The sequence below is a fragment of the Pseudoliparis swirei genome, chromosome 19, assembly GCF_029220125.1.
Source record: "Pseudoliparis swirei isolate HS2019 ecotype Mariana Trench chromosome 19, NWPU_hadal_v1, whole genome shotgun sequence".
NCBI lineage: Eukaryota > Metazoa > Chordata > Actinopteri > Perciformes > Liparidae > Pseudoliparis > Pseudoliparis swirei.
In genome coordinates, this window is record NC_079406.1 from 26,349,517 (window position 1) to 26,368,494 (window position 18,978).

The 18,978-nt window shown below is 41.7% G+C and overlaps 2 protein-coding genes across 2 annotated transcripts; one reads left to right on the plus strand and one right to left on the minus strand.

Annotated features, from left to right (window-relative positions):
* Nucleotides 1–85: 85 nt before the first annotated feature.
* On the minus strand, nt 86–6,814 carry LOC130209417 (thiosulfate sulfurtransferase/rhodanese-like domain-containing protein 2). The gene is made up of 9 exons (XM_056439058.1): nt 6,430–6,814; nt 5,301–5,602; nt 4,996–5,104; nt 4,173–4,292; nt 3,180–3,285; nt 2,934–3,049; nt 2,075–2,233; nt 1,806–1,944; nt 86–721 (listed from the first exon to the last, which is right to left on the minus strand). Exons 1-9 carry the CDS (start codon nt 6,559–6,561, stop codon nt 513–515), a joined length of 1,392 nt encoding a protein of 463 aa, XP_056295033.1. The 5' UTR covers nt 6,562–6,814; the 3' UTR covers nt 86–512.
* Nucleotides 6,815–6,915: 101 nt separating this feature from the next.
* On the plus strand, nt 6,916–18,352 carry LOC130209568 (nuclear cap-binding protein subunit 1). Its single transcript, XM_056439313.1, has 23 exons — nt 6,916–7,085; nt 7,911–7,999; nt 8,133–8,233; nt 8,316–8,472; nt 8,893–9,000; nt 9,614–9,735; nt 9,815–9,884; nt 10,427–10,642; nt 10,730–10,827; nt 10,912–10,975; nt 11,071–11,181; nt 11,843–11,907; nt 11,997–12,059; nt 12,152–12,226; nt 13,158–13,261; nt 13,362–13,484; nt 13,582–13,684; nt 16,055–16,148; nt 16,235–16,338; nt 16,449–16,566; nt 16,660–16,803; nt 17,611–17,724; nt 17,807–18,352. Exons 1-23 carry the CDS (start codon nt 7,049–7,051, stop codon nt 17,918–17,920), a joined length of 2,394 nt encoding a protein of 797 aa, XP_056295288.1. The 5' UTR covers nt 6,916–7,048; the 3' UTR covers nt 17,921–18,352.
* Nucleotides 18,353–18,978: the final 626 nt, after the last annotated feature.

The following is an 18,978-nucleotide window of genomic DNA, read 5'->3' on the forward strand; positions in this document are numbered from 1 at the left end:
TTAACATGAATAATTGCCAGAATAATGATAAAAAAAACAATGAAATCCTTCTTTTTTTTTTTACACAAAGCACACACACACACACTTATAAGTTAACATATCAGTTCATTATTTATTTTTTATCCTTTAATTAAACAGATGCATTCTTAAATCTTCTCAATTAAAGATGGTTTTATCCTCAAACATCAGACTCACGGACGACCAGCGTAAAAATAAAAAATCTCTTTAGAAACAATAAAAACGGACTTAAATCCCAAAAGTCATATACAAATTCATAACTTTAAAAAAATAAACTGGGCACCTCCCACTAATCCTAGACGACATCGGGGGCCACCTGTCTTTTAAAGATTTACATGACATTTACATGAGGTCGTCTCCAGTTGATATAGAGATTGCACGTCCTCTAGCGCCACACGGTGGACACGGGAAGTGGTGGACTGTTTTAAAAAGCATTATTTTCCAGCGTCCCTGGGATTCTTTTCGTTTCCCGTGGCTGAGGCGCGTTGGACGTCCTACGCGTCCCGAGGGATTCTGGGCCGTCCGTCGGTGCAGTCGCACTCCTCCCTGCGGTGCGGCGCCCGGCCTTTGCTCTGGCAGGCGGGGCAGCAGGCGGTGCGTCCGCCGTCCCGTCTGCAGGCGGGACAGGACAGAACCAGCTGGCGGCAGAACTCGGTGGAGCAGAGCTGGTACCGGTCCCAGGGGCCGCCGCAGTACCTGCAGTCTGGAAGAGAGGCGACCGGCGGGTTGCTTACTCGGCACTTTCTTCACGCTACTCAGGGTTAGAGTAGCTTCACGCTACATGCGGGGGAGACACGGAACTTTCCTTTGCTTATTCCATAAAACTCTTTTTTTTATATGTCAAATCTTTAAAAGACGTTTAAAAGTATAGCACCGAATGGAAATACTCAAAAGTACCTCAAAAGAGAAGTTACTGTAAAAAATTAAATTATTAAATTAAATTAATTATAGTTCAGATTTAAATACAAGTGGAAGTCAGTCTTATTGTTTTTTATCCTTATTTATAATTTAGTAAATGTTTGGCAAGTTAATTGTGAGGAATATTTTATTAATTATAAAATGAGATAATCCTTAATTAGTCCCTCAGTGGGGCAGTAATACAAATAAAAAATACAATAAAAAGTATACAGAAATTCTTATTTTTTATGATAAAAAAACATTAAGAAAAATACAATAGCAATATTAAATATACAGACGGAATAAAAGTATAAACAAGGTGATAACTAAGTGTATTTGCATTGCAGAAAGTCAACAAATTAAATATGCATACTTATACACCATTTATAATAGAAATGTATAATTTAATAAATAAATAAATAATTTATAATTAAAAAAGGAATATTTATGTATAAATATATATTTAGATTCAAAGATGTACAGCAATGTATATATATATAAATACAAGCAAAATATGTATGTGCAAATGCAATATATCAGTGTAACGTTTATAGTTCATAAACTTGAGGTAGAAGTTTGAATGATGGCAACCTTTCATTTCAACTGTTTTATTATTCATTATTATTATTATAATGATTTGTTATTTTGCCTTTTATTATTTGTATCTTTTATTTATTTACTTTTATTTTTCCAGTTTTCTTCTTTACTGTAAACTGACTAACACACACAAATATAAAATAGCTGTTTTTGTATCCCTGTATATCATATTGTGCATTATCATAAATAAAGTATGATATATTGTGCATTATCATAAATAAAGTAAAGTTATTAATATGAATTAAAATAGCAATGAAAGCATTAAAAACACGAGATGATGAAGGAGGCCTGACCTGAGATGACGTCCTCGTTGGCGGAGATGGAGAAGCGCTCATCGAACACAAAGAGCTTCCCTCGATAGAAACCCTCCGGGAATCGCTCCAGGTAGTTGTGGATTCCACCTTTCAGCTGGTACACCTCTTTACACACATCCTACGAGAACACACGAACACACACACGCACACACACACACACACACACACACATCTGCCATTAAAAGCCCGTCCCGTGAGCCGGGTCCCGTTTGATTTCTTCCTTTAGTCGTCCTTGGAGTCGGCGTTACTTTGGAGCGGAGGTAGGCGGAGCCGCGCTCGCAGCGGATCCCTCCCGTGCAGTACATCAACACCTTCTTGTCCCGGAACAGGTCCAGGTTCTGGTCCACGTAGTCCGGGAAGTAGCTGAACTTGCGGATGCTCGGCGCCAGACACTGAGTGAACTGCCCCTGGAGCGATGCAAAAATAATCACGGTCACACGATACAACCTGGGAAAGGTCCCGGAAAGGTCATGGAAAAGTCATGGTAAGGTCATGGAAAAGTCATTGGGAAAAGTAATGGAAAGGTCATTGTAAGGTCATTGGGAAAAGTAATGGAAAGGTCATGGAAAAGTCAAGGTAAGGTCATGGAAAAGTCATTGGGAAAAGTAATGGAAAGGTCATGGCAAATTCATTGGGAAAAGTCAAGCTACGGTCATGGAAAAGTCATTTGGAAAAGTCCAGGTACGGTCATGGAAAGGTCATGGAAAATTCATTGGGAAAAGTCCAGGTACGGTCAAGGTAAGGTCATGGAAAAGTCATTGGGAAAAATCATGGAAAATTCATTGGGAAAAGTCAAGGTACGGTCATGGAAAGCTCATGAAAATGTCATTGGGAAAAGTCATGGAAAGGTCATGGAAAAGTCATGGAAAGGTCATGGATAGGTCATGGAAAAGTCATGGATAGGTCATGGAAAGGTCATGGAAAAGTCATGGAAAGGTCATGGATAGGTCATGGAAAAGTCATGGAAAGGTCATGGATATGTTTGAACCCTGTATTAAACATAGTATTTTATTTGGTATTGATGAAGCACAAACGGTTGAAATCAAACAAACAATCGTATTCTAACATCTAATATAACCTCGGGAACTGTTTTGAAGTTCTACTCACAATCTTACTCTCGTAGAAGTTGCGGCAGTCCAGCAGGACGGTGCCGCGGCTCGAGTCGCCTCCCGCCAGCAGAGCCTGAACTTCTTTATGAAACTCCTCCGGCTCCAGATGTTCCCCTGAGAGCAGAGACCCACCAGCTGTTCAAAGACCTCAGAGAGTAACACAATTATACCACTGTACATATGCAAAGAATACAATCAATAATACATTCATAGGCATTAGGATAATACCAACATATTATTTTACCTGCCAGCTGGTAGGAAATAACATCTGGATCCATTCCCATCGGGACGATTTCCTTATAGACCCCGACCTTCATGTCCTTAAAACACTCTGGGCCGCCATCACTTGTCTGAAAACACACATGTAATGTTATTTATATATAATAAAAAACAGGCATATTGGTATATTCTGATGGCGGAGCCAAATTATGATCCAGCATGTTGTCTGGTAATTAAAAAATAAATAAACGTTCTCTATGAAGTAACCACCTGGTGAAGCCTGTGACTGTATAAACCTGTGTGAAGTCAATACGTATTTTCTCCTTTAATTAAGAAGTTAAGTGCAACATTTTTAAGTGAAATTATCAAACAAATACATACACACAGCGTCAGAAATACACGAGGGCGAAACTGCCCCAAAGAAATATATATTTTGCCCCTGATGCCACCAGGAGAAAAAAATGCCAGAATAACTTCCTCGAATAATTATGATAATTTAATAGCGTTTTGTTTTTGTTCTTTGTTGTGTGTGTCCTATCTGTATTGCCTGTACTAGGTTGAAACACACACAAAACATCAATAAATATAATGTTGAATTATAAAAAAAAATTACAAAATAAGTTATAATTGTTAAAGAAAATATTATAACAAGAAATAAACACAAATAAATAAGAATAAAATTGAATATAATCGTCTGATTTATGTTTTCTGTTTTTTTTTGTTGAAAGACACTTTGAATCTGTAGACTTATGCCTAATAGTCTTATTATTAGAATGTTTATGACAATTACTCATATCCTGTAAGCCTAAATAAGTATATTTATTATTTTTGAACAAAGGTAAAATGTTATTCAAAAGGTTCCCCCAATTTATTTTTAAATGCCCCTGGATTTCAGTCAGTGGGGGAAAAATGTGTAAATGTCCTCCCCTGCTACACATAACCTTTTCTATCTGTGTTTACATGCTTTATTTACGACGCTGGCTTCTTCCAGTCAACGGAATCATTCAACGTGTCCGACCTTAAAATCCTCCCTCTCCATCTTGAAGAGCGGGTGTGAACGCATCGCGTCGATATAAAGGTCCGCGGCCGCGTTGGTGCCACCCACCGTCCCGTTGATGCCTTCGGTCGCCAGCCGCACCTGAAGAAGAAGAAGAAGAAGGTAAGAGGAAGAAGAAAAAGAAGATGAAGACGAAGAAGGAAGGAGGAGGAGGAGGGAGGAGGTAAGAGGAAGAAGAAGAAGGAGGAGGAGGAAGACAAAGAAGAAGAAGGAGGAGGAAGACAAAGAAGAAGGAGGATGAAGAGGAAGACAAAGAAGAAGACGAAGAAGAAGGATGAAGAGGAAGACAGAAGAAGGAGGATGAAGAGGAAGACAAAGAAGAAGACGAAGAAGAAGATGAAGGAGGATGAAGAGGAAGACAAAGAAGAAGACGAAGAAGGAGGATGAAGAGGAAGACAAAGAAGAAGAAGACGAAGAAGGAGGAGGAAGAGGAAGACAAAGAAGACGAAGAAGAAGGAGGATGAAGAGGAAGACAAAGAAGAAGAAGACGAAGAAGAAGGAGGAGGAAGAGGAAGACAAAGAAGACGAAGAATAAGAAGGAGGATGAAGAGGAAGACAAAGAAGAAGAAGAAGGAGGAAGAAGAAGATGAAGGAGAAGAAGAAGAAGGAGGATGAAGAGGAAGACAAAGAAGAAGAAGAAGGAGGAAGAAGAAGAAGATGAAGGAGAAGAAGAAGAAGGAAGAAGAAGAAGAAGAAGAAGTAGTCATGCATTTAGTTACATTTCAAAGTCTTGGGTCTCTTTTCTTCTCCTCCCAGGCTGATCCAGGATCAGAGGCGTGCTCACCTTGCCCGTCAGGTGGAGCTTCTCACACAAAGCTTCCTGCCAAGCCCGGAGGAGATGAGGATCCTCCACCCGACAGTAACGATAGAAGAGGAGCACCTTGCCTGGACCCCTGAAGAAGAAGAATGACATTGAGAGACATCAGTGTCTATTTAAAAATGCAGATATTGTCATCAGCATTTTTGTTTAATTATGTTTTTTTTGCAGGCTTTTAAGATGGATATTCCCCTAATTTGTGATATTGGGCTGTATAAAATGAATTAAATTAAATGGATAGTATGACAGGAGGGTAGAAGTTTGACCCGTACTTCTGAAGTTGCTCCTCAGAGACGTGACCAGTTTCAGGAATCCAGGCGGAAATGTCCACCGGCTCGGCCTCACGCTCGGTCCGCCGCTGCGTTTCAGCCTCTTCTTCTTCTTCTTTCAGCCGGCTTAACAAATGCTCGTATGCGGCCTGTGTGAGCTGTCGTATCTCAGCGTCGTGGGTCCTGGCCACGTGTTTGTGAACGGCAGAGTGTTCGCTGAAGGTCTGGCTACAGCAGCGCCAAGACGGGCTTCCTGCCTCCGCGCCGCCGCCGTCCGTCTTGGAGGCCACGAAGGCGGAAAACGACTTGAAGAAGGAAAGAAAGGGTCAGATTACTTTAACACATTTTAGTAGGATTAAGGACATCATATTTTCAATATATATTTATATATATATATAACAATAATTATTATATATATTTATATATAATATATACATTTTATAGATAAATATGTATATAATATATATAGATAATTACTATATATTAATATATTATATAATGTATATATAACATTAATGACTATATATGTATATATTAATATATATATATATATATTATATATAATATATTAATATATATAAATCTATATTATTTTATATGTATATTATTATATTTTTAATATATTATATAATAATAGAATTTCTTTCAATCATTTTATTTTAAGTTTTTACAAGTTACACCAGACAATCAAAACCGAATAAATAAAAAATTGCAAAACAACCACCTATAGGGACAATCAGACAAGGAAGAAAAAATAAATACATTTAAAAAAAAACCAATAACAACAACAAAAAACATAAATCATCATCTTCCATATTGAACCAACTATAACCAGAATTCTAACAGCGTATTGATATGTTTTTTTATAGATGCAACCTTCTAGCAAGATACATAAATAGGACATTTTACAGTTGAACAGTAAACTTTTTGTAATGTGACTATTTGTTTCTTCTTTTATTTATTGTTAGTTAGCTGACATACATACAGATACTTATAATGCCACAATTACATCAAATATATACCTAGCTCTATTGTGTAATTGCTTTGTGTACAATGGATCATATTATATCATTAAATAAATAATATTTGAATGTATTTAAAGTAAAGAAAAGTCAGATGTGTTGTCACTCACCTTCCTCCTGCATAAGCTGTAGCACCTCCTTTGAGAGGCACACAGTTGTTTCTCCTGTTTAAGTCCATTACATGTCGACGTTTCAAGCTCCCAATCCATGAACCCTGAACAAGGTGTTCCATCCGCTGCCATGTTTTTTAAAATGATTAAATCTCTTTAAAATACTATACATTAGCTTAGTTAGCTAGAAAACAAGTATTTCGCTAAGTTGTAGTCTGAAACTGTTGCAACGCATCACCAAGACATTCAACGCTGACCAGATATTGACTAAACATTAAACATGACTATATTTACATTATACACATCGAACTATTCTTCATTTTCTTCTTTGAAGGTTTATTGGCGGTTCACATCAAACGATCACTAAACCTGCAGCCGAAGAAGAAGAAAAAAACAAAACAAGCGGTAAACATCGGACGGAAAAGAACGGCGCAACTTCCGGTTGATCCGGATGTGCTTCACTTGAATCCGACCGCTGTTATTTTTTTTCGGCACTCCGAGCAGCGGCCAGGCTGAGCGGTCTAGAAGCTGACTTATCGGATAAAAAAGAAAGTTTCACATCCTCTTGCCTCGTCGAATTAAGCGGAGTGTTACAACTACAAATATAAAAAAGAAGAAAATGTCTCGAAGACGACACAGCGACAGCGATAATGAGGGTTAGTGGACGTTACATGTGTATCGCGAGCTACTCGGCTAACAGCTAGCGACCGTCGGAGAGGTTAATCTCACCCTAAAGATGATATTATCATTAACGAAGCTTCGGGGTTTCCCTGTCCTTGTGGGTACCAACACGGTTATTATCCGTGAATATTTGATTTTTCAGTGAACTGGTATCGTAAACGTCAGTTACGCTTTTTAATAATTTAAATATATAGTAGATATAAATGACAGACAAACTAAAATGACAGACTAAAACGGAAAATATATACAATAAAAATTAATATAATATACTGTGTTCTGTCCTCCAGACGGTTGTATGTGATCCACTGAAAAAGTAGTGTACTTATTGATTAACTTAACCGTTAATAAGGTGGGAAATCCACCCTAAAACATGATTTCGGTCTGGCTGCTTTTACATGGTTTTTGCCCAAATGAATGAATTATATATAAATGTATGGACACAAAAATAATTAGTTTGATTGCTGTTGGTGTTTTATGTATCCTGTTAAAGAGCAGGACTTTCCCAGCTACGCAATTTGAAAGAATACTCCAGAAACTGAGTGTTATGTTACACTTCTTCGTGTTAATGACACAAGTTTAATTGATTAACCAGATGGTGACCTTTTGTCTCGGGTCTTTGTATGTAAATGTGGTTGTAAAAGTTGTAAGAACTGGGCTGTGTATCACAATACAAAGCTTGTTTGGTTTTTCCGTTTTGGGGTGGATATCCCAATCAATGGTGCGTTCAGGTCGCTCTCTCAGCTCGGGTTTCCATTCCAGTCGGTATTTGATTATTTGGTCGTTTTATTTCACCCTTCCAGGGGGTCAGGCACACAAGAGGAGGAGGACCTCGGAGCCCATTGAGATCGAAGACCGCCTGGAGTCACTGATATGTCGAGTCGGGGAGAAGGTAAAGAGGAAACTCCGCCGCGCTTAACGTTCTATCTCGAGGCCGTCGTCACCAGTCGGCTGCTCTACAAATGCACCGTAATCCAGATGAAACAAACTAAACTGCTTCATTTTGTTCATAACTTTCTTCGCAGAGTACGTCGTCCCTGGAGAGCAACTTGGAGGGCCTGGCGGGCGTGTTGGAGGCCGACCTTCCGAACTACAAAAACAAAATCCTGCGCATTTTATGCTCCGTGTAAGTCCGCAGCGCCGCTCACCGTCTCCCTCTTTCGAAGCATCCGCGTTGCTCTTCTCACCGAGTCGTGTTTCCGCGACAGCGCCCGCATCCTGCCCGAGAAGCTGAGCGTGTACACGACGTTAGTCGGGCTCTTGAACGCCCGGAACTACAACTTTGGGGGCGAGTTCGTGGAGGCGATGATCAGACAACTGAAGGAGACGCTGAAAAACAACTTGTACAACGAAGCCGTTTACTTGGTAAGACCGGATCTTATTTTCACGCAACTAAACTGATTCTCGCGTCTGATTTGTTACTTTCGCATTGAGAATGCGGAAGGTAATGTTTTGATCGCCGTGTATTTGTATGCGTGCGTGTTATTCGCATAAGTCAAAAAGTATTAAACCGAATCGCATGAAATTTGGTGGGATGATTGGTTATTATCCGGGGACCATTTGATTAGATTTTGGGATCGATCGGGTCAGAGGTCAAGGTCAAGGTCATGAAAAGGTCAAAATCTAATTTTTACCATAGCGCGGTCAGTTTCTATCCAATTGGCATGCAACTAATGCCAACATGTTCATAATCCAATGCCCAATCTTGTGATGTGCGAAGGTATGCGCTCTACCGAGTGCCCGTTCTAGTTTATTTAATTGTTCCACTCTGTCGTCTTTCCGTAGGTGCGTTTCCTGTCCGACCTTGTCAACTGCCACGTGATCGCTGCACCGTCAATGGTGGCCATGTTTGAAAACTTCATCAGTGTTACTCAAGAGGAAGATGTACCTCAGGTACGGGGGAGAGGGGGGGTGATCGTGCTGTTTGCTTAACGACACGTCGGTAAACGAGGAGTTCGTGAACCCCGTTTATTAATCTGTAAACACAGTCATGAAGCTGAAGTAGAAGATTAAAGAAAGTGTAAACTATATTTCAAAGTTAATCTCATCTAATTTAGATTTATCTTTCTCTTAACCCTCCTGTTACCTTTGGGGTCAATTTGACCCCATTCAATGTTTAACGTCTCTAAATAAGTGATTGACATAATTTTTTTTGCTTCATATTTCATGACTTCCTAATTTATTGGGGACAACTGGAAAAACATCAAATGTACATGACGATATGTTTTCACTGTCCTGAACACAACTCGTACCCATCGGTGCTCTTTGGGGTCAATTTGACCCCAGGCTGTTTTTCACTGTGTAAAACATATAAGAAATATCAACTTCATTATTTCTTTAAAGGGCTATTTAGGTAGTCAACAAACAAACATAAAGTACCTGACGCTTAAACTTGGGAAACAATATTAATTCTAATCATTTTCTGGAGGTTTTAATTGCTCCGGTCAAATTGACCCCGAGGGTAAAATATGTGAGTCAATTTGAAGGTAACAGTCTGCGCCTTCAGGTCCGGTCCGACTGGTTTGTGTACGTGGTTCTGTGCTGTCTGCCGTGGGTCGGCAAGGAGCTCTACGAGAAGAAGGACATGGAGATGGACCGGCTCCTCGGCCAGATCGAGGCCTACCTCAAGTAAGACGCCGCCTCTCTCTCTCCGCCTCCATCGACCAGCTCTTTGTTCAGGGTCCTAACGCGGGTCTGTGTCCTTTAGGGGTCGAGCGAAGGCGCACGTTGCCATGCTGCGGGTGTGGACAGCGGAGAAGCCCCACCCACAAGAGGAGGTGAGAGGCGGGCGGCGGAGCGACATCTCCCCCCTTCGTTGTTTTGATGATCGTCATTATTATAATGATGACGTGTTTTATTTGTATCGCGCTTTTAAAAGATGCATGGAAGAAACAGAAATGATAAATTAAGAAACAAAAACATGCACATCTTGGGGCGACTGGGTCGGCAGGTCCGTCTTTCAATCAGGAGGTCGGCGGTTCAATACCCGCTCAAGTCGATGTGTCCTTGAGCGAGACGCTTAGCCTTGAGTTTCTCCCCGTAGCCGAGTCCACGGTGTTTAAAACGTGACGTGTGAAGTGTCTTTGAGTATCTTAAAAAGCGCTATATAAATGAAATGGATTATTATAATTTTAATTAGCATGATGAGGTTAAATAGTTTTAGCTCGTGGTGCTACAGAGATAAACACGTTCGATTCATTATGGAAATGGCTGAAAATCACAAGTGCTGCAAATCACTTGAAGGCTTTGCGTGTGTGTGTGTGTGTGTGTGTGTGTCTATGTGTGTGTGTGACACTCTGTCTCCGCTGTCCCTCCCCAGTACCTGGACTGCCTCTGGGCTCAGATCCAGAAGCTGAAGAAAGACCGCTGGCAGGAGCGCCACATCCTGCGTCCGTACATCGCCTTCGACAGCGTGCTGTGCGAGGCCCTGCAGCACAACCTGCCCCCCTTCACCCCGCCGGGCCACATGCCCGGCGCCCAGTACCCCATGCCCCGGGTCATCTTCCGCATGTTCGACTACACCGACGCCCCCGAGGTACGCGCGCCACCGCCCGGCTTCACGAGGAAGAGGAAGAGGGGAGTGTGCCGCCTGTTGTTGAACGCCGTGTCGCTTTGTGCTCAGGGTCCCGTGATGCCCGGCAGCCATTCTGTGGAGAGATACGTCATCGAGGAGAACCTGCACTGCATCATCCACACTCACTGGAAAGAGAGGAAGACGTGGTGCGTGCCGGAGCTCCGCCTCCGCCGGGTCCGACCGAACGCTCTTAACGCTTCTGCTCTTCTCCTTCTTTCGTTCCCTTTTAGCGCGGCCCAGTTGCTGAGCTACCCCGGGAAGAACAAAATCCCGCTCAACTATCACATCGTGGAGGTACGCCGTTATTATTTACAGGTCGCATGCTGAAGATTGCCTGTGATAATAGTAGATTTAAATATATTTATGTTTCTTGTTTTCTTTTCTCCCAGGTGATCTTCGGAGAACTTTTCCAGCTGCCGACTCCGCCCCACATCGACGTCATGTACACCACGCTGCTCATCGAGCTGTGCAAGCTGCAGCCGGGCTCGCTGCCGCAAGTCGTATCCTCGAGTGTTTACGTCGTGTTCGAGATCGAGTTTTAACCCGCGGCGGAACTCCACAGAGCTGAATGTTCAGGATGGACCGCGGCGGCGTAAACGGACGCTTTTATCACAGACAATCTGGTGTTTTCCATGAAAACTCACTTTTATTTATCAAATGAATTGCAGAATGAATATAAACTATAGTCAAGACAAGGTTAAAAAAAGAAAGATTTTTAAAGTAAATATTAATGTTGTTCTTCTTGTGGCTCAAAGGAAGGCCAGTTTTATAGCTTCTCTCACCAGCATAACTGTTTTCAGCTGTGCTCACATAAAAAGGGTTTGCTAGGGTTTTCTACCCCTCCGCTAGTCTTCTAAGGCGATAACACAATGTACCATCAGAACACTGGAGATGGGCCTCTACACACCTCTGTAGAGACTTCATTACACACCAGAGAAGAGTCATCTACACATTAACTATGTAGAGAGAGGATTTATGATTCATTTAATGTGATCTGCATTGATAAAAACACTGCTTTTCTTTGAAAGATAAGGACATTTCTAAGTCATTCCAAACTTTTTGAATAGTATATATATCATCATCAGTGTTTCTATAAGATGCCGTGTGTTTACTCAGGAGCTCTAACCACAGCTGGAGTTCTTTCGTTAACTCGCCTGTCAGCTGGCCCAAGCCACAGAGATGCTGTACATGAGGCTGGAAACCATGAACACCAGCTGCATCGACCGGTAACCCAGCGGCACGCCCACGTCTACCGGCGGGGTGAGAGAGCTGCCGTCTGATTCACCGCTTCCCTTTCTTTCTTTTCCATTTGTAGACTAATCAACTGGTTTTCTCATCACTTGAGCAACTTCCAGTTTCGATGGAGCTGGGATGACTGGTGAGTGGGCGGAGCCAGAGCTTCCCTAGCAGCCGGTTGTCGACGTTACCGTGACGACGTGTGATCACGTGTCCTCTCTCCCTCTCTCTCAGGTCTGACTGCCTGACGGTGGATCTGGAGAAGCCCAAGCCCAAGTTTGTCAAAGAGGTTCTGGAGAAGAGTATGAGGTATTCATCCGTCACATTTGTGGTTTCTTGTTTAAATCTCTTTTTTATTGATGTTGCAAACACATGCAGGAATGAAGAGTAACGCCACCCCCCCCAAGTAGGCAGGGTACACACGACATGTGTAACGGTGACCCGCCGTCACTATACACACACTTCATACACAATGAACAACCACGATAACAGCTTAAAGCACATTTAAATAGAGCAGGAATTAAGACGTGGAAACATAACTACATACAAACAAATGCAAATCTAGAACGGGCACTCGGTAGAGCGCATACCGTCGCCACATGTTGGCATTAGTTGCATGCCAATTGGATGAAAATTGACCGCGCTATGGTAAAAAGAAGATTTTGACCTTTGACCCGATCGATCCCAAAATGTAATCAAATGGTCCCCGGATAATTACCGATCATCCCACCAAATTTCATGCGGTTCAAAGAAGATTTTGACCGTTTCATGACCTTGACCTTTGACCCGATCATCCCAAAATCTAATCAAATGGTCCCTGGATAATTACCAATCATCCCACCAAATTGCATGCGATTCGGTTTAATACTTTTTGAGTTATGCGAGTAACAAATAAATATAAATACAAATAAATAAATACACGGTGATCAAAACATAACCTTCCGCATTTTCAATGCAAAGGTAATTAGGAAAAGGGGGGGGGCCTCTTAGTTCTCCTGTTGCTCAAATAGTTAATAAAAGGCTTCCGCGTCTCTTCAAAGAATTCACTGGAACCGTAAAGATCAAATCTGATCTGTTGGAGTGTGTTATATTATTTAGGATCTCTGTCAACCGACCGAGAGAGTGTGTTTCCACTTCAATAGTCTGGACTTTTTCACGTGACCGTTCTCTGTTCTGTGACGAGTCACAGCTCTGCTGCTCTTCCTCCTCGAGACGTTGACCGCCGTGCGTTTCCCTGCAGACTCTCGTACCATCAGCGGATGGTGGACATCATGCCCGCGACCTTCTCGGCGCTCATCCCGGCCGAACCCCTCTTCAAGTACAAGTACGAGGACGAGAGCGCCGGTAGGAACACTTTGTGAATGCTCGGGAGGAGAGGGGTTGTCGGATCGATGCGTCTTCTCTCCGTCACGAGCACACGCGGTAAGACGTGTCCGCCTCTCAGCTTCGTTGCCAGGTTACCCGGCGTCCATCACCGTGGGAAACGCCATAAAGAACCGGGCGTCCAACGAGGAGATCCTGACCATCCTCAAAGACGTGCCCAACCCCAACCAGGAGGACGACGATGGTAAGCCTCCTCGTGTTTTATTCCACCGTCTCGGGTATTTTGTTTGTGTGTTTCTTGGAGAGAGAGAGAGAGAGAACTCCTGTGTGTCTCCCTCCAGATGAGGGCGAGAGCTTCAACCCTCTGAAGATCGACGTGTTCCTGCAGACGCTGCTCCACCTGGCGGCCAAATCCTTCAGCCACTCCTTCAGCGCCCTCGGCAAGTAAGTGACGTCGAGGCGTTTAATGTTTCCCCCGTCGTCCTCGGTGTGGCTCCTCTGTCCTCTCGGATGATGGAGATTAAAGACTCAGTGAGTAGGACAACAATGAAAAGATTCGTATTACAATTATTCCTCTCCATCACCAAAGAGTGAGGTGTTTTCAGTCCGTCGTATTTCGTTGTGTTCGGGCGTTTCTGGGCATCCGCCTCTATAAAAACGACCCGGGGCCTCATGGTGAGGAAACAGGCAAACAAACGGCCCAAAACGTGTTAATATAGCGAGCAAAAGTTCACGTTAAAACAAGAGCGAGTCTGGGCGTCGTCGGCTGCTCGAGGGGGGAGGGGCCACGCCTGAATGTTTGCCTTTTTAAATATAAGTACATATATATATACAGGACTGTCTCAGAAAATTAGAATATTGTGATGAAGTTCTTTATTTTCTGTAATGCAATTAAAAAAACAAAAATGTCATGCATTCTGGATTCATTACAAATCAACTGAAATATTGCAAGCCTTTTATTCTGATTTATTGCTGATTATGGCTTACAGCTTAAGAAAACTCAAATATCCTATCTCTAAATATTAGAATATCATGAAAAAGTATACTAGTAGGGTATTAAACAAATCACTTGAATTGTCTAATTAACTCAAACACCTGCAAGGGTTTCCTGAGCCTTGACAAACACTCAGCTGTTATAAATCTTTTTTTTACTTGGTCTGAGGAAATATTACAATTTTATGAGATAGGATTTAGAGTTTTCTTAAGCTGTGCTAATCAGCAATATTAAAAGAATAAAAGGCTTGCAATATTTCAGTTGATTTGTAATGAATCCAGAATGAAATAAAGAACGACAGTCCTGTATATCATTATATATTTATATATATATGATTATATCGTATTTTCTAGCTTTACAGTTGACCGTTTATTTCTTTTACCATCACTGTTTGACTGTTAGTTTTATTTATTTGTTCTACTCTCGTTGCTCGCTCCACTGCTCATGTTCCCCGCGGTGTGACGCATAAAGGATTATTATTATTATTTGATCTTGAGCTGAAATCAGCGTCGAAAACTCAGGAGAGAAAAAATGCCCCCAAGAAATATAAAGTTGCCCCTGATATCAACAAATAAAGAATATACACTTTTATTAATCCCTAAGGGGAAATTAGTTCTCTGCATTTAACCCATCCTTAGTTATTAAGGAGTTATTAATAGCCCCAAGATGTCCTCTAATAATTATGATAATTTAATAGCATTTAGTTCTGTGTTGTGTGTGTCCTTTCTGTATTGCCTGTACTCGGTAGATACACACAAAAAGCAATAAATATAATTTTGAATTATGAAATATATATACAGGACTGTCTCAGAAAATTAGAATATTGTGATGAAGTTCTTTATTTTCTGTAATGCAATTAAAAAAACAAAAATGTCATGCATTCTGGATTCATTACAAATCAATTGAAATATTGCAAGCCTTTTATTCTGATTTATTGCTGATTATGGCTTACAGCTTAAGAAAACTCAAATATCCTATCTCTAAATATTAGAATATCATGAAAAAGTATACTAGTAGGGTATTAAACAAATCACTTGAATTGTCTAATTAACTCAAAACACCTGCAAGGGTTTCCTGAGCCTTGACAAACACTCAGCTGTTATAAATCTTTTTTTTTACTTGGTCTGAGGAAATATTAAAATTTTATGAGATAGGATTTTAGAGTTTTCTTAAGCTGTAAGCCATAATCAGCAATATAAAAAAATAAAAGGCTTGCAATATTTCAGTTGATTTGTAATGAATCCAGAATGCATGACATTTTTGTTTTTTTAATTGCATTACAGAAAATAAAGAACTTTATCACAATATTCTAATTTTCTGAGACAGTCCTGTATATATAATTGTAAAAAAAAAAGTAATAATAATAATTAACCACAAAGAAATAAGAATAACATTTTTATATGATTGTCTGATTCATGGTTTCTGTTTGTTTTTTGTTAAAAAAAATCTAAGAAAACACTTTGAATCTGTAGACTACTACCTAATAATCTTATTACTGCCTAATAATCTTATTATTGCCATTTTTTTAATGACAACTGCTCATATCCTGTAAGCCTAAATAAGTATATTTATTATTTTTGAACGAAGGTTAAACGTTATTTCACAAGTTTCCAAAAGTTCCCCCAAGTTATTTTTAAATGCTCCTGGGTTTCAGTCAGTGGGGAAAAAACTGCCCCCGAAACATCTGTAACTCTGTAACTCCTCTGGGTAAAAACAATGTGAAATCATCCTAAACCTGAATCAGCTTTTCGTTGATCGCCTCTCTCTCCCCTCTCTCTCTCCTCCTCTCTCTCTCTCCTCGCTGCTCTCCGCTCCTCCAGGTTCCACGAGATCTTGAAGGTCCTGACGGAGTGCGACGAGGGCAAGCTGCACATCCTGAAGGTGGTGTATGAGGCGTGGAGGAACCACCCGCAGGTACGCACACACACACTCCCCGGGTGGGGGGGGGGGGCACATTGTTGGTGACCCGCGTTGGTGACCCGGCGGTGCGTCTCTGCCAGATGATCGCCGTGCTGGTGGACAAGATGATCCGGACCCAGATCGTGGACTGCGCCGCCGTGGCCAACTGGCTGTTCTCCCAGGACATGGCCCACGAGTTCAGCAGGTGAGGCGGGAACGCCGACGCGGCGACGGCACTTTCACATCCCGGTCCGCCTCCCAAACGACTCTCATCCTCCTCTTCCTCCTCCTCCTCCTCCTCTTCCTTCCATCCAGACTCTTCGTTTGGGAGATTCTGCACTCGACCATCCGGAAGATGAACAAACACGTCCAGAAGATCCAGCAGGAGTTGGAGGAGGCCAAAGACAAGCTGGAGAAGCAGCAGCACAAGAGGGTGAAGACCTCGTCCTCCGCCCGCCATCGGTGACACTGAGCTGACGGTGGAGAAGGGGGCGGGGCTTCATGCCTGTGTTTGTTTGTGGAGCAGCAGAAGGACAGCGGGGACGAGGAGGACATGGACAAGAACAGCGAGGACGAGGAGGGCCAGCTGGAGGAGCAGATCGACCGGCTGCAGGAGAAGGTGGAGTCGGCCCAGAGCGAGCAGAAGAACCTCTTCCTCGTCATCTTCCAGGTACCGAGGCCGGCAGCTTTCGCCTTTAAAGAGGCGATCGGATACGCAAAGATTTTTATTCTTCTTCATGATTTCTTTTTTTCTTTTTCATGTATTATTTTCTTTGTTCTTTCGTGATTTTTCTTTTTTCTTTAACCCTTGTGTTGCCTTAGGGTCATTTTGACCCGATTCAATGTTTCACCCTCCTGTTACCTTTATATTTACTAACATATTTTACCCTTTGGGTTCAATTTGACGCCAGCAATTAAAACCTCCAGAAAATTATTAGAATTAATATTGTTTTCCAAGTTTAAGTGTGAGGCACTTTATGTTTGTTTGTTGACTACCGAAAGAACACCGACATTAAACATTGAATGGGGTCAAATTAATCCTAAGGCGGGGGGAGGGTGTAATATTGATTCGGGTCAAAATGACCCGAAGGCAACACAAGGGTTAAGAATTTGTTTTCTTCTTTGGGATTTTTTTTATTTTTTCTTTATTTATTTTTTCTTTCTTTCTTTTTCATTTTTTTGTCTTTGTGACTTTCTTTTCTTCTTCGTGATTTGATTTTTGAGTCAAGATTTTTTTCTTCATTTCTTTTTTCTTAATGAATTCATTTGTTTCTTCGGGATCTTTTTTCTTGTTTTTTCGGGATTTTTATTTTGTACACTGGGCGCGTTATTCGTGGTATTATCAATGCTCACACTCACCAAATGTGGCTCCATTATAGACCCAATACATAGAACCGTAACTTTAGACGTCTAACTTTATGATTCAGATGAAGACACGACAACGTCTTTAAAATGTTTCCCTGTTTATTGATTGCAGCGTTTCATCATGTTGTTGACGGAGCATCTGGGCCGCTGTGAGACGGGCATCGTGGACATCAGCACGCCGTGGTACAAGAACTGCATCGAGCGGCTGCAGCAGGTCTTCCTCATGGTAACACACACACACACGCACACACACACACACACACAGGCTGTGCGTGTCCCGGTGACCTTTGATCTCCTCGTCTCCGCAGCACCACGTGACCATCCAGCAGTACATGGGAACCCTGGAGAACCTGCTGTTCACTGCCGAGCTGGACCTTCACATCCTGGCCATGTACCAGCAGTTCTGTGCCCTGCAGCTCTGAGACACACACACACACACACACACTGGCTCATGTCATTGGATGAAATGTGCAGACCTACACATTAATAACTACCAGCTCTTGCATCAAGAAGATCCTCATTTTGGTTCTGTTTGTTTTTTTCCGTCGTGTGTTCGGTGACATTCGTTTAGTTTGAGGACTTTTCAAAAAGTAGGAATTCAAAAAGCCTCCATTATTTTGCTGGAGTGTTTCCCTTCTTCTTCTGTTGTTTTTATTTCTGTCCTGGTTCCCCCCCGTTCTGCTCGTTCTCCTATGAACGGGTCTTTTTATTTTAAAAACTGTCCAGACGCAGCTGGAGCGACGATGATGATGATGATGATGTTGGGAGGCGGGGCTCGAGAGAGCGCTCTACCTTTTTTTAATATTTGTTTTATGTGGAATTGGGAAATAATTAAAACCTCTCCAGAGTCTTTATCGGCTTGTTTGCGTCGTGTCTTCTCCTGCAGTTTAATGTCATGGTTACGATGAATCATCATCAAGGTCACGTGACCTTTGACCTCTACGCCGTGGGCAAGACGTTTGATAACAGGATCTCGACCGTTCAAACTGCATTAAACGTGATGGATTCGCTTCATAATGTTTATTTAGAACTTTTAGACATCGTCAACTTTAAGGTCCCCAGATTTAATGTTTTTAATTTAACACGTCTGGCGACGCAGCCGCCGTCCTCGTCATGATGGTTCATGTCTTTAGTCACCGGTGTTCCACCAAGATGTTAAATGGTTTATTTCCAGGTCTGGAAAAGTCCTTGGAAAATAATGTAAACTCCAAAAGTTCTGGAAATTAGTTTTTTTCACATGTTCATTTACACTGAGTTTGAAATAATTTATGTTTTTAAAAGAAAGCTATCAAAATATAAGCAGACATACGCTCTCACACACTTTTTTTTCTTCCCAGTGAACGCACCTCAACTGATGAGTTCAGTGTCCATAGCAACAGTTGCTCAGCGATAATCCACAAAAATCACAAAATAATTGGTCGTGGAAATTATGTTGAGCAATGAAATCCCTGGTCCTCATGTGTCTGAACCCTGGAAGAAG